The sequence below is a fragment of the Aspergillus niger genome, assembly GCF_000002855.4.
Source record: "Aspergillus niger supercontig An12".
Lineage (NCBI taxonomy): Eukaryota > Fungi > Ascomycota > Eurotiomycetes > Eurotiales > Aspergillaceae > Aspergillus > Aspergillus niger.
Genome location: NT_166527.1, coordinates 142,523 through 157,727, shown reverse-complemented (window position 1 = coordinate 157,727; position 15,205 = coordinate 142,523). Strand labels below are relative to the sequence as shown.

At 52.0% G+C, this 15,205-nt stretch overlaps 5 protein-coding genes across 5 annotated transcripts; 4 read left to right on the top strand and 1 right to left on the bottom strand.

Moving 5' to 3' along the window:
- Window positions 1-445: 445 nt before the first annotated feature.
- Window positions 446-2,545, top strand: An12g00620 (uncharacterized protein; the record flags this gene model as incomplete). Its single annotated transcript, XM_001395113.3, has 5 exons — window positions 446-658; window positions 773-886; window positions 945-1,157; window positions 1,235-1,807; window positions 1,856-2,545. The coding sequence occupies 5 exons, from the start codon at window positions 446-448 to the stop codon at window positions 2,543-2,545; spliced, it is 1,803 nt and encodes a 600-aa protein (XP_001395150.3).
- A 752-nt stretch (window positions 2,546-3,297) lies between these two features.
- An12g00610 (uncharacterized protein) lies at window positions 3,298-7,126 on the top strand (the record flags this gene model as incomplete). The annotated part of the gene is made up of 3 exons (XM_059750642.1): window positions 3,298-3,659; window positions 3,746-6,064; window positions 6,121-7,126. 3 exons carry the CDS (start codon window positions 3,298-3,300, stop codon window positions 7,124-7,126), a joined length of 3,687 nt encoding a protein of 1,228 aa, XP_059601760.1.
- A 991-nt stretch (window positions 7,127-8,117) lies between these two features.
- An12g00600 (uncharacterized protein) lies at window positions 8,118-9,916 on the top strand (the record flags this gene model as incomplete). The annotated part of the gene is made up of 3 exons (XM_001395111.3): window positions 8,118-8,340; window positions 8,415-8,604; window positions 8,659-9,916. 3 exons carry the CDS (start codon window positions 8,118-8,120, stop codon window positions 9,914-9,916), a joined length of 1,671 nt encoding a protein of 556 aa, XP_001395148.3.
- A 232-nt stretch (window positions 9,917-10,148) lies between these two features.
- Window positions 10,149-11,769, bottom strand: An12g00590 (uncharacterized protein; the record flags this gene model as incomplete). The annotated part of the gene is made up of 2 exons (XM_001395110.3): window positions 10,149-10,291; window positions 10,449-11,769. 2 exons carry the CDS (start codon window positions 11,767-11,769, stop codon window positions 10,149-10,151), a joined length of 1,464 nt encoding a protein of 487 aa, XP_001395147.3.
- Window positions 11,770-12,094: 325 nt separating this feature from the next.
- Window positions 12,095-13,351, top strand: An12g00580 (uncharacterized protein; the record flags this gene model as incomplete). The annotated part of the gene is made up of 4 exons (XM_059750641.1): window positions 12,095-12,139; window positions 12,229-12,747; window positions 12,780-12,803; window positions 12,845-13,351. The coding sequence occupies 4 exons, from the start codon at window positions 12,095-12,097 to the stop codon at window positions 13,349-13,351; spliced, it is 1,095 nt and encodes a 364-aa protein (XP_059601759.1).
- Window positions 13,352-15,205: the final 1,854 nt, after the last annotated feature.

The window sequence follows — 15,205 nt, the reverse complement described above, 5'->3', positions numbered from 1 at the left end:
CCACCAGTTGCTCGCTCAGATCAATCAGCAATCAGGACTCCGAAATACTCTCCATCCATTATAAAATGGTCCATTGTGTTTGTTGGAGAGGGAAAAGTTCCGAACGCGCCGAGACCGTACAGTTCTCGGGTTGCCCCACGCCTTGCGCTTTTGCGTCCCCTGGATTCAAACGTCATTTTCCCAGCTTGTAATCTAGTCAAAAGTCACTGCCGAACTCCCGTCCTCGTTTTTCTTCTTCTAGCTTTCCCCATCCGCCGTGCGCTGGTTTCTGTTTTCTTTTGTTTACTTGGATTTCCATATCCGTTCTCAGTAGATATTCTCACCTATTCCTCCCAGTGCATCGCCGTCTACCCCCAGCACAGACTGGTTCGGTCCTGACATCGAGCCTGTGCACACTTGCCGGCCCGCTTCAACCGCCACACGGTTCACCAAACTTGTGGTCGCCATGTCTGTAATCATCCACCTGGACCGGCCACATAAGCATTTCACCAATCTCGACTACCTCACGGGAAAGGTGGTACTACAATTACACTCTGAAGCTGCAATCGGAGGCATTCAAGTAAAATTAGAAGGCGAAAGTCGGACGCGCCTGGCAGGTCCGAAAAATCCACATAATGAGCAGTCGGATAAGAAACGTACCGAAATCGAGGTTCACAAGGTGCGAATTCTGAGGCATTTCCCTCTGGCCTTTTCCTCTGTTTCCATCCGAGACGCGAAATAAAACATTTGTGTGATGCCCTTCAATGCAAGCGATACTGACCAGCTGGTGTAGATCCTGTACAAAGTCGAAACGGTTTTCCCCACTGCAGCGGTATTCAATGCAGAGACCCCAGACAGGGCTTATACATTTGCAAGAGGGACGTACGAGTATCCGTTCAAATTTAAGGTCAGTATGGCTCGCAGAGTATCATCCATGACATACAGAACTTATAGTGGCTGTTCAGTTCCCATTCAACAATTCCTGCAGCATACACAATAGCATGCTTACGAACCTGAACATCACGGGTCTGAGAGTGGAAATGGCCAGAGACACCGCTCGCCATGTGAAAAAGACGCTCCCTCCATCTCTAAGTGGCTTCCCGGGCATGGCCGACATCAAGTACTATGTGAAAGCGACGGTTATTCGTCCACAGTTCTACAAGGAGAACATCAGGGCGGTATGTTGATTTTTTACGAGCGATCGCTGCGATAAGACGATAATCCGCAGCATTCCATGCTGATAATTGGCTTCTAGATCACCAACCTAAACTTCCTTCCCATCGAGCCTCCCAGGACAGGCAACCCGAGCGAAGAAACTTATGCAAGACGACAACACCAGTTCACAAATGCCCCGAATGTGTCCAAAAAAAGAAGCCTATTCTCGAAGATGTCGAGCAGTTCGCTCCGGGATGCCGCGGGCGGTTCCCCTCGCGTATCCGCTGACCTGCGGCTACCCAACCCGTCAATCCTGACCTGCAATGAGCCTATACCAATGCGTGTTCTCGTCAAGAAACTGTCAGAGTCTTATGAGACCATTTTCTTGCAGATGATACAGGTTGAGCTGATTTCTTACACAAACATTATTGCTCATGACTTACGGCGCACCGAAAGCGGCACCTGGGTCATACTAAGTCAGAGTAATATGGCTGTACCTCTGGGAAGAGGCGGAGACCCAGCGGACTCGGAGTGGACGATCGACGCTGGTTTATGGAATGGCATACCTCTGCCCAGCACGGTAGCGCCGTCATTCGAGACCTGCAATGTCTCACGGACGTACGAGCTCGAAGTTCGAGTGGGCCTGACTCATGGAAGTGTTGGCAACATGAAGGTGAGTTCTTGGCTGCACATTTCTGGACGCTTTGCTCACAACCAGTAGCCTCAACTTATCGTTCTTCCGCTGCGGATGCCCGTGAAAGTTTACTCCGGAATTGCTCCCCCGAAAGCGCTTCTGGATGCCATGGCGGCCAACGGGCAGGCCAAGCCAGCGGCTAGCCCTACAAGTCCCACCGGATCGATGGATAGTAGTACACGCCCCCCAATGCCGCCTCGGCCTGCTAGACCACCTATGCCTGCCAACCCTGAGGACGGCTACGACGATGCACCTCCCAGTTACGAAGATGCCATGGCTGAAACTCTCAGCCCTGTGGATGGCCCCCGTCGAGAGTATAACCCACCAGATGCCTCTTCCGAAAGATCTGTTGAACCTGGAGCTGATCCGCGATCTCCAGTTGGAAAGGAACCTGAGGCGTCTGCACCCTACAGCAATCAGGAAGCGATGTCCTCGTCGGAGACACTCGATATGCTGCCCGAAAGTCCGCCAGAGTCCCGTTCTGGTTCGCCCCCAAATTCTCCCGTTGCGCGTCAACAAAGCGTGCTCAAAATCCACAAGGCTCCCCTTCTCCTAGAGGAGGATAGCCCTCCCGAATATCAGACGATTGCAGCTGGCAAGCCTCAACCATCCCATAGCCAGGTTAATCGTGTTCCGTCCCAGCCGGGGGCCAGGCCCATGAACCTGGGCGTTCCCAGCAGGAAGCCAGTTCCCCGGAGTCCAAGTAGGCAAACGTGAAGTTTGCATCATAACGTGCTTTCTATGTTGCAGCTGGGTGCATCTAATGAAATAGCGCTCGACTATTGAACGATTTTTCAATACAAAGTCAAAAATGCCCGTGTCATTGCATGCATCTTTCCGGAGTTAACAGGAAACCTCGATGATGAAAGTCCATGGATTTTGCTTTGCTCTTCGATACCACCTGATGCATTTTCACTATTTAATAATGGCGACTTGAACTATCCTAATCTCTTTACGTTGCAACCCTATTCACTAAAATATTTTAATATGAGATTTATAATGGAATTGGCATATAAATCAAGCTATAGCGTGACCGTAGTGAATCTGATTGATGCCTTAGGTGTAACGACCGAACAGGCTTAGCCCGGCCCAGCATCCGCGCTGCTGGTCGCCGTCACACCTGCAGTTTCCTCCCGTCACATTTCTACTTTCTCTGGTTCACGCTTTCCACTCTTCGATTTATTAGATCTTTGCTGTGTTTCTAGCGCTCAAGATGTGCTTGTTGTGATCTTGCTTTCAGCTATAACCCCTTCGTGCGGTTTTTCATTACCTGTACTCATACCTCCGACGCGACAAGCAAGTCGGAAAGCATCTCGCCGTCGGCAAGCATTAACGCGACGGTTTCCTGCATGACTTTGTTTTGCTTTTCGCCATTATACTAAATAATTCTAATGAGCTGTTGCTAGTGCGACTGGTCCGAAGCAACAGGAGAGGAGCATTAATCAGAATCTACAAGCATTCCATCCACCATGCGTCTCCATCTTATTATCCAGCGCCACGGCCTGCCCGTCACGCGCATTCTTTGGACAACGTCACCGCCGTCTCTTTTCGGCCATAATGCGCCCAGCGCTTCGTCCATGCTTCCTGCCGCATCTTCTGCGCTGACTTCGACGCGTGCACCTAATGCGCTGTATTCCAATGGCGGGTACACGATCGCACAGCTCCTGGAGGATGTGAATGAGGTTATCCCGCTTGAGACGGAACCAGCTTTGTTTGATACCGAGTGCAGTGGACAGTGGGGTCTCGAGGATTATGTGGTTGAGGTTGGGGGCTCGGAATGTTTGCATTTCATGGAAGTAGAAGGCTTGTTGCGGGACGGTGATGAAATCTTGTAAGTGGTTGTCCCCCTGCCGGTTGCCATTGACCTGGCTCTAGCAAATTTTGCTCTTGGATTGAATCTCATCGATTTCTTGATAGGATACGCGCCCTTCAAATCTCAGACCTTCGAGCCAGGCGACTTTCCGGTCGCCATCAAATATCTTCCGACGGCAAACACCTCATTGATGGAGTCCCGTTTGGGAAACCATTCTTGAAAAGACCTACGTCGTCAAGACCCGCAATCACGATCCCACCGAGAAAGAAAAGACGGACTAGCGCTGCAGGGTGGGACTTTGGATCGCGCTACGAGGAGGAAGATACAGAATGGGCGCCAAATAATCAAGTAGGCTTCGCAAGAGAGCTTCCTGTAATCAGGTCGAATGAGCAGCCACAGGAGAAGAAGGGTGATGATTACACCGATGCTTACCAGGATGACTACGAGGATTACCACGAGCCTGAAGAGGATGGTAATGGGACAGTCATCCGGCATGCTGTTGACGAGACACATGATCAAGCTTCGGAAAGTGGCTCAGATGAGTCGAACATCAACCCTGAAGACTTGGTAGAAGAGCTGAAGGGACTTGAGGAAGATCTGGAGATATCCCCTATGCCTCTGGCGGAAGACGTTGATATCGAGCAAGCGGGCTATTCGCTGCGCTCCAGACCCAGTATCCATCAACCGGCCCCGAGAAAGAGCTCCCTTGCGCATCCCTCTAGCCAAGAGTCTTTGAATCCGGACGGTACTCGCAGGGATTCAAAAGCAGTGACATTTGAAGACCAGAGAGCGAAGCCGTCCGTCTTGGAATCGAATGCTACCGTTGCCAGCAAAGCGATCTCGATCCCAGAGGATCTAACGGGCTCGGCTTCAGGTACGAGCGATAGCAGCTCATCTGCAAGCGATACGAGCGAGACCAGCGACTCTAGTAACTCAGACGATTCCAGCAATGCAAGTGATTCATCTTCTGACGAAGACTCGCTTTCTGGATCAGAAGCTTCTACATCTGATTCAGAAGAAGACTCGAGCTCCGACTCTGATGAGGACATGTCCACATCTGAATCAGAAGATGAGCTTTCGGACTCTGATGTAGATGTGCAGATGCGCACGAAAACCAATCCTCCGGGAGCAGGCTCTTTGAGAACCAAGAAGAGCAATGAGCGTAACAAAATGCGACGCAGGTTAGCAAAGCTAAAAGAGCTTGGTGCCCTGCCCGCACAGGCCGATTTCGCTGCTCTCCGTGACTGGGAAGAGGCTAACGGACGTTCATACTACATTCCTGAGGACAAACACGATATCAAAGAACAAGAGCGGGCGGAATTCGAAGCAAAACGACAGAAACTGCTCCGTGATCTTGAATCGGGGGGAGTCGATGTCACCGAGGCAAAGCAAAAGGAAGTTGCATCCCCACAGAGCGTCAAGGCTACCGGCGACGCACGGCCTGCAACCGACGTTGCTGCTGATGAAGATGAAGCTAGGCCACCTTCCAAGCGACGTACTCTCGATGTTGCCAGCTCCAGGAGGATGCTTTTTGGCTCACTGGGGGTGAGAACTCCACGAACCAAAGAAGACGAGGAGGCTACTCGGAAGAAGCTTGCAGGCAAGGTGAACAACCAAGTTCCACCCCCAAAGTCTCCGAAAGAGGATGCGGTCAAAGCGCCTGAAAGCGATTCGGATGAGAACTGGCAAGACAAGTTGATCCTCCGGGCTACCGAGTGTATTTATGACGACATTGAGCTGACCGCTCCGCCATTCCCCTTCGAACAACGCTGGGACGCTGAGGCTGGTGATCTCATTAGACAGCGTAAAGGCTGGGGTAAGAAGAGAAGACGGCGGCAGCAGCTTCAAGTTTACGATGGGGAAGAAGAATATGAAAATGGCGATTACGGCTATTCCGTGGGGGGTTATTCCGTGGACAATCTACAACTAAACTACGATGATGCCGAGCAACCGAATGGAGACATGGAGGGAGTGGAGCATGCTGCAGAGCAGCCCGTAGAGGACCAATCTGAAGATTCGGCAGACGACCTCCCTGCTCTGCCCAATGACCCAGCCTCTCTACAGGACATGGGCGTGGATGGCTTGAAGAAGGGCTCGATCATTGCTTTCCGACAGCTGGAAATTTCCAAGGCTACAAGCTGGCAGCCCACGGTTTCCGGATACCGAGTGGCCAAGATCCACGAAGTCTTTGAATACGACATCCTCAAAATCCGGCTAGCCAAGCGTGACCGACGACAGGCACGGGATGACCAAGATTGGGATGAGGAAAATGATAGGCCGCAATATAGTGGATTTGAAATGCCCGGGATGGATGAAGAGGAGGACGATGGCTTCCGGGAGTTGTCATTTGCCGACCTGATTGAACCCAAGCTTCTCCGATCTGCTGACACTGCAGGTCTTGGGAATGCTGGGAAATCCAGCATGTCAGTACACTAATTTCCTTACACTCGTCTGGCGTTCCTGCGCTCACCCGACCAAGCTCCCGTGCCATAGAGGAGCCCAGTCCAAACGAAATCGAGGCCACGCGCGAGAACGAGGACTGTCAGCCACCAGTGCGAGATGTGGAAAGGGAAGGTACTAATTCTGATGAGATGTCAACAAACCAAGAGCCTATTGACCGCACGGGAGGCCCGGCCATGCACTCTAGCCCCATCAAGTCACCGCATTTTGACGGGTTTCATTCGCCTCCCGCGGAGATGACAACCGGATCGAAAGGCAGCCATGAGGACCAGGTGTCCAGATCTACCCCTCCGGCAGGACAAGACAGCGAGAATGGCCGGAACGGTCGACAACCGGAGGATGCGCCCGAGATCAAGGACCCTCCATCGACCTTGCACTCGATGCTTCTCCCCGATGACGCCCATGAAGGTGGTTCTGCGGCCAACGCGTCGGAAGATGATCTCCAAATGATCAGTAGCCCCGTGAGTATGATGTCTTTCAACTGCCTGATGGAAACGTACTTTCCCCCGGCAGTCAAGAGAGAGACATCCGCCGCACCTGCCAAGGAAAAGCCTCGGTCGCCTTCACAGTCATCGGCCTATTCCATTGTCCCTAATCCCTTCTACGAGATCGACAAGGCCGAGGAGGAACGACAGCGACGACAGGCGTCTCGCAAGGGGCGGCGCAGTAGCAACGCCGACGGTGGAAACGGGACGATGGAGCTCATGTCCCTAGCGGGATCGGTGTCTCCCGTACCAAGACCATCTCCCCGAGTGAAATCACCGGCGGTGCAGGAACCATCATCGATCAGCGTTGTCCCGGAGAGTGTGCTGCAGCCTCACCAAGACGATCCAGAGCCATCACAACTTTCTGAGGTGGTGGACCTGACACAATCGAGCCCGCCGGTATCCCCGGGAGGTAGTGATGAAGACTATGCGCGCTCACATCTCCTTCCCCGAGGGTCCGGATGGGTACAGAAGAATATTCCTCGAACCCTACGGGTGACGCGACGATCAATGGGCCGACGAAGGAATGGAAGCAGTTGAGATGACAGTAGATGGGTTTGGTTCGGGGGTTGTATGGATGTAGGGGGTGGATGTACATGCTGTTGTTTGTAAATATGATGATTCCCTACTGTGTATAATCCTTCCGGAGGATCCACAGGGTAATGCATGACGAGTTTCGTTTGTCGTAATGGCTTTTCTTTCGGAATATCTACTACTTGTTCTGAATTCATTGCATAGTCCTGGAGGTCCCCACCTGGGAGGTGGATGAGCCCCACTCGCCCGGATCAGTCTGACAAAACACGAGTGCTGATTGGCGGAGAAGGGGTCATGGCAGCGACGTCATTGACGTTGATTGAAGGACGAACCGGGAAGGCACGACGACTTCAACATCGAAGGCGCGACTTGGTGTATTGTTATTCTGTGTATTGGATGTTATTTTGGACTGTTTCCATGGCAGTTCCGTCGGAAAGGGGCGGGCTTCTTTATGTCATGGTCCTCCTACTTACCAGGTAGCAGTGAATGACTGCCGATAGATAAAGCTCCCCAATGCCATGGCATCATGAATTGATGGTTACTATTACTTCAAGTCCTTTACTAGCTTGCTTACTATTAGTTAGTTGCCTTTGCGTGCTTGCTTCCTCCTGATTCATTAATTCCATTCAAAAAGTCATACCATCTTGCCCCCCCTCCCCTCTCCATGCCCCGACCCCTCCTCCTCCCTGTTGCTGCCCGTCAAAGCTTCTTCCTTCGTGCTTCAGCTCGTTGGTCCCCTTGCTGCCCCTCCTCCTCATCCTCTGTTCCTTTTCCCTCTTCATCCGCCCGCATCCCCCTCGGCTGTCGTTGCAGCTGTCGCAACTCGGCTCTCTGTCGCTGCTCCTGCTGTACTCACCCCACTTCGGCTTCCTCTAGATCTTTCACATCCTCTTCTTCTTGTTGTTCCTCAGCTACGAAATTAAACCCCTCCTCTCTTCCCATCCACCCCTCCTTACGAGCATCATCACGTACACCCTTCTCCACCAATTCCCTCAAAATGGCCCAGGATTACAAACTCAAGGACATCACGTCCCTGGCGGACGTCAAGGACATGGACAAGGTCGAGTGTGAGGTCGACGGGATTCAGGATGGAAAGGTCCTCCTGGTTAGGTATAACGGTCAGGTTCACGCTATGACCCCCAAGTGTACCCACTATGGTGCGCCGTTGAAGCTGGGTGTGGTGGCTCCTGAGGGGAGGATTACTTGTCCTTGGCATGGTGGTAAGTCTTTCTTTCTTTTGCTTGATTTAGATGTGAATGAGTAGGAGTGAATCGTTAATGTCGATGTTGCATAGCTTGCTTTAATGTGGAGACTGGTGATGTTGAAGATGCGCCGGCCCCGAATGCGTTGAAGAAATTCGAGGTGTTCGAGAAGAATGGTGCTGTCTATATCAATGCCAATGAAGCCGATGTTAAGGCGGCTCAGAGAGATCCCGCTGTCAAGTGTAGTGCTTCGCCGCAGGAGAAGTTGGTTGTTGTTGGCGGGTAAGTCGAGTCCTCTGTGGAAGTTAGGGTCAGATAGTAACGGAGTCTCTGCAGTGGAAGTGGTACTTTTGGTGTGGTTCAGGCGATCCGTGAAATGAAGTACAAGGGTGCCATCACTGTCATCACCCGCGAACCTAACCTCATTATTGACCGTACGAAGCTATCCAAGGCGCTGATTGCTGATGCCGCGAAGATCCAGTGGCGGCCTGAGGAGTGGTATGAGGAAGCTTCTATTGAGGTCGCCCATGATGATGTGACGGGCGTTGATTTCCAGAAGAAGACGGTGACCACCCAGTCTGGCAAGTCGTACCCTTACACTAAGTTGGTCCTTGCGACAGGAGGTGTGCCGCGCACCCTCCCTCAGGAAGGATTCAAGGACCTTGGAAATATCTTCGTGCTCCGCACCATTCCGGACGTGCAGGCCATTCACCAGGCACTGGGCGAGCAGAAGAACAAGAAGGTCGTTGTCATCGGCAGCTCCTTCATCGGTATGGAAGTGGGCAATTGCCTTGCCAAGGAGAACGACGTCACCATCGTCGGCATGGAGAAGGCCCCGATGGAACGCGTGATGGGCGAGCAGGTCGGCCGCATCTTCCAAGGTAACCTGGAGAAGGCGGGCGTCAAGTTCAAGCTTTCCGCCAGCGTGGACAAGGCGACGCCCTCCAGCACGGATTCCAGCAAGGTCGGCGCAGTCCACCTGAAAGACGGCACCGTGCTTCCAGCAGACCTGGTCATTCTCGGAGTGGGAGTGCGTCCCGCTACTGACTTCCTTCAAGGCAACCCATCCGTCACTCTCGAGCAGGATGGATCCATCAAGACCAACGAGCACTTCGCGGTCCCAGGATTGAACGACGACGTCTTTGCCATTGGCGACATCGCCACCTACCCGTACCACGGGCCGGGAGCAGACCAGGACAAGGGCACATACACCCGTATCGAACATTGGAACGTGGCCCAGAATGCCGGACGAGGAGTAGCGCGCGCAATTGTCCACAGTGGATCATTGCAATCGCTCAAGCCCAAGGCGTTTATCCCAATCTTCTGGTCCGCCCTCGGTGCCCAGCTGCGCTACTGCGGAAGCACCGTGGGTGGATGGGACGATCTGGTGATGAAGGGAGAGCCCGAGAACGCCAAGTTCGCTGCGTATTACTGCAAGGGCGACACGGTGGTGGCCGTTGCCACGATGGGCATGGACCCGGTGATGGTCAAGTCTGCCGAACTGATGCGGCGGAAGAATATGCCGACCAAATCGCAAATCCAGAGTGGAGTGGATGTGCTGACTGTGGGTGTGCCTGAGTCTGTGAGGATCTAATTGCATTTAAATTAGCAATGATAAATTAATATACCTGAATTGAACCCGAATATTGTGTAATCCATGGTCTACAGTAGAGTGATATATATTCCGCTTCGGAGACAACCTGTAGAATCATACCACTTAACTACTACAACTATTATGTCCACTACTAGTGTGACAGCGTGCGCCGATATTAGTATCTGAAAGCCTGAGCCACACTGGCGTAGATATCTTGATCAAACAGCCTGTTTCAATGCGCATGACCAACTCCTGTTCTCCAAACTTCCCAGAAGTACTCCAGCTCTGATATACCAACACCACCAAAAACAACAACCACGGTCAAAGAAACCAAATCTTTTTGATATTCCCATCTAACGCCAGCCACAAACAAAGCTGAATACGATACACAGATACACAAAAAAAAGAGAAAGAAAAATACTATATAACATGCACATACTTATAAACAAGTCAAGTATTCCACCTTCCACATCCCACCCCATCCCACTCATTTCATTCAATCATCAACTTGACTGACTGACTCACTCCTTACTCTTCTCCTTCTTAGAAGACTTAGACTTCTTCTCCTTCTTCTCTTTCTTCTCCTTCGACGACGACGACTTCTTCTTACTAGGCGACTCCTCCACATGCACATCCACAACCTCCGGCTCCGGCGCCACCGACGCAGAAGCAGACCGGATCGCCAAAGCACCAGACATGGTAGTCACCGAGCCTAGTTTTCTGGGCGTCATGCCAGTAGAACCACCACCGTAGGAGCTAGAAGGAGCAGAAGAAACCACACCCGTCCTCTCCTCCTCCAGAACCCTCTTCTCCTCCTCCTCATCCAGCATCGTACCCTCAATGCTCAGGAATCCGCTCTCCCGCTCCGACCCAGGAATCACATCCACATCCACGACCCGGAACTTGATCGTGCCGCGCACGCGGTGGCCAGACACCGACTGGAAGTACCCTTCCGCGGCGGCGGTTTCGTCGTCGTCGTAGTCGCCCGTCGCGTTGTTGTTGGTAGAGGTGGAAGCGGGATCCGTATCAGCGAGGGGGTTCACGTCCTCGGCGAGGGCGATGGGACGGAAGAGTTCCTTGGCGGGGTCGAATGCAGATTTCTTGGTTTCGGAGTTGGAGGAGTCACTATCATCGCCCTCGTTCTCCGTGGTGGATGCCTGCTGCCCCTGCTCCTGCTGCTCCTCTTCCAATTCCTCACCGGGAGGAATCCACTTCCAGCTCGGGGGTAGACGTTTCCGCTCAATGCCCACGGAAAACAAGTTCAGGACGATGGCGCCCAGGAATCCCTCTGATTGCACGTTCACCCATCCCTCGAGGATCTGGCCGCGCTGGGGCCGGAACACCAGGAAGGTGGCCGTGAGGTAGACGTACAGGACGCCGTATTCGCCGGCGGTGCGGGCGAGAGTAAGTGGTTGCGGGAGGTTGGGGTCTTCGGCGTTCACGACGTTGGTGGATGAGGGCGGGGTGCTGGAGATCGAGGCATTGGAGTAGGCGAGAACGATGCCTTTGAGCGGTGCGTAGTAGGTTAGGAGGAGCGGGGAGAGATGCTCTGCTAGCAAAGAGGCTAGGGCGTGGGTTGGAGAGATGGAGATCGGAGAGAGTGGGAGGTAGAGCGTTGCGGTGGTGAGGGTGTAGGGGGAGTCGGGAATCGTAGTAGTAGGTCTGTTGGAGCTGGTGCTGGTGCTGGTCTTGCTGCTGCTCTTCTTGCTGGTAGAGGCATGGCTCTCGTGCTTGCGCTTCTTCTTGCTGGGTGATGTGGTGTCCTTGTGTTTGCGCTTGCGGTCTTTTTCGGGCGAGGATTGTCTGGCGGGCCCTGTCGGGTGGGGGTCGAGGTCCATTGCGTCGAGGGCCATTGTGTCAATTGGGGAGGGAAGTTGGCGGCGCAATGGAGAGAGGTCCAGTTGATTGATTTGATGCCGGTGGAACTCGATGCCTTTTTTTTCCCTCTTGACATTTTTTTTTTCTTTTCGGATTTGCGAGTGGAGGCGGGCGGTGGGGTGGGCGGTGAGGCGGGCCTCTATCGGAGTGGGCGATTAGTTGGTTGGAGGCATAGCATAGACAGACAACCTTCTGGACCAGCACTCTGGTCGTTGTCGCTCTTTCTTTCGGTTGATACTTGGTTGACGAATTGATGGAGCTTTTGAATATTGCGTAGCTTGTTGAGATATTGCTCCGCCCATGTCGTCGCTTCTTTCCTTCTTCGGTTGGGCTGTCCTCCCAAACGTGAGTACCGTGTCCATTCCCTCCGCCGTTCTATAAGCGCCGTGTTGCGCAGCACCGAACACTCAATCATTAACCACATTCGCATCCAGTACGTCACGTCTATTGTTCAAAGCGTCTACTATGGCATCACCATCCGCGCAGGCGAACCCCGCCCTCAGCCTGGCACTCCGCGCTATGCGCGACACCGCCGGCGCATCTACATCCTCGTCGTGACCAGCTACCTCCTCTACACACTCTATGAGACCTTCCATCGCGTACAAGTTGCAGGCGACTTCTACCGCGCCCTGGGTGTCTCTCCCTTCGCCGATGAACGCACTATCAAATCGCGCTTCCGTCGTCTCGCTGCCCAGCATCACCCAGATAAGGTCGGCGGCGCCGTGTCGGACAGTTACTTCGTGTATTTGAGACTTGCGCAGGATACACTCCTCGACCCTGTGAAGCGGGTCGCGTATGATATGTACGGCCCGGACATGTTGAATTGGGGCGATAAGAGGACCCTGCAGGAGTTTGTTATGGCTGGGTTGCAGCGGTCTTTGCCGCAGTATGTGATCGGGTTGGTTACTATTGTGGTGCTGCAGTTTACGTATTGGTCGGAGTGGGGACGTTATGTGAGTTTCCTCTATTTCCTTCTTTTACTTAGGTTGGGGTTCTTCGACTTGGACTGGTATGTGATAATGACTTACTGACTATGTGTGCTTCATCTAGTGGCGCTATTTCACCTTCGCCGCGCTGGTTACCCTCGAGTCGATCCTACTTACTCGTCCTGCGGCAGTGCTGCTCCCGTGGAGTTATATCCCCGCCGGATTGCAGGGCCTGCTGGGCTTCTCGTCCAAGGGCCCGGAGTTCTATCTCCTGCCATTTCAGATTCTGACACTGGCCCAGCGTGCCTCAGTCACACTGCATATCTTCATTTCGCAGGTCACGCCGCCGGAGATTAGTAAACGGGCGTCGTCTGCCCCGGGCGATCGTCTGCATCCGCAGACCATGCAAAAACTGGGTCAGCTGGCGCAGCTCTCCCGGGCGACGGATGGCGAAGCGACTCGGCTACTGCAGTTGGGGTTTGCGCCGTTCAAGGGCGATCGTGAGGGCGTGACGGCGCTGCGGAAGGGCATGAAGGAGGCGCTGGTGCTGGGCAGTGTTCGGGCTAGTCCGGGAGTGCAGCAGGCGGTTGGGGAGGTGATTCGACGGAAGAAGCAGGGGAAGGCGGATTGATTGAGTGAAGTGTAGTAAAGTGAAGATATTGTATTTTCTTTCTTGGCAGTAGAATGCATATGTATCTTGAATATATATTGTTTGTATGAAGTGGTTGAGTATGATTGTTATATTACTCTGGATAGTATTATTCATTTGGTAGATTAATCCCAATGGTGGTGGTGTCGATCTCTACTAGTATTGAAGTAATTTACACAATAATGAAATGATAGTAGTCTGTCCGGCTTAGAATTCAGCCATGAGGCAGTATCCCCATCTTGCCGCAGCGACTGCGTGGCCTGTTCATCCGTCCCTAGCAACCACATTTATATAGAAAACGTAGACCGAGGTAGTCCAATAATGTATTATCACCTTCGAGTTTCAAAGTACTAAGCCCAGTGTCTACCTACATATTAACCAACTGTAATACAGAAGACAAGTCATGAATGTTGACCATGGAATAATAGTGATGGGTGGCAAGGCAAGGCAGCCTGGCCGATCGGGGCCAGATATGCTGGTTCACTGAGGGATTTCATGGATTGATTCCTTTTAGTGCAAGCGGTACCCAAGTAGATAGTTGGTTGGTTGATTCATTGATTGATTGATTGATTGATTGCTCCGAGCTTCCCTTTTTACCCCCTCTTTTTTTCACTCTCTGTACGGGATACTTACTTCGGACACCCCTGGATAGTTGACATTTAGTACTCCGGATCCTTGTTACTTGGCTTGAGGGGAAGGGGGTTTATGTAGCTAGATGTTACTAGTAAGTATAGTTAGTAGGTTAGGGTCAGTTGGCCCCCTCAAAGAAAAGTCATTTATTCCACTCCCAAGATTTGATTCTTTCATCTTCTATTCTGTACTTCTCCTTCTTGGAAATAAGACTCAGCTGATGCACGATGCATGGCTTTTTAGTTCAAAGTATGTATGTAGTAAACCTATCTGCTGCGGTGCATCAGGTGCAAACAGATGGATCGAATTGATCATCATCCAGGAAAAGAAAACCAAACTAAATTAAAAAAAACATGGAAATTAATTTGAACGCTTACGAATTAATGGGAAAAATTAGTTTAAGTGAAGGGAAGGAAAGCCGGAAGCGGCTGCGGTTCGTTCGTTCTTTTTTGTCCCAAAAGTCTAAGCGGCGCCAGGCGGGACGGGCGATCCATATTTTTCATTCCCTTTCCTTCATTTTCCTTTTCGTGATAGGAGAGAGAAACGAGAGGGAAGAGAGGGAGATCGGAGGGCCGGACTGGGAAGAACACGGATGAGGGAGAGAGAGAGAGAGAATGTGGCTAAGTTGGGATGGGAGTGAATACTAGGTGAATGAATGGAAGTATTTGATAATTGTATTAGTGTTATTTATATAAGTATTGTTGGATTGTTGGTCTATTGTATGATTCCAGTGCATTCAGATAGCAGTTGTTCTGTTATTAAGTGAATAGAATTGCAGTTGTTCTTGTTGTGGTGTTCTGGATGAAGGCATTCATACGGACATACGGCTCCGGATAGTCCAGGAGATGATGTGATGCGCGTTGGTATGGTACTGGTAACCGTCCAGATGGGGGTGTTTCTGAGTGTTTCTGACCAGACAGGAACCGTTCTGTTGCTGGCTATAGAGACCAACTTTGCTAGCTAAAGTGCTTATCTACTAGAGTAGAAGACGCGTATCGGACGGTATGAAGACGCGGTGGTAACGCGCCGGAGCCAGTAAAATGGGGGTTTCTCCGTAAAGTAAAGTACGGAAAGGGCGGGCGGCGAAGGGCAAGTCAGTAGGCAGTCGGAACTGACCTTCAGCTTCTCTCCTGGACTGACCGCACCAGAAAAGTCTGGCTTGTCGTTCCCTAGACGAGGAGCGTGAGAAACACACACACACCACAA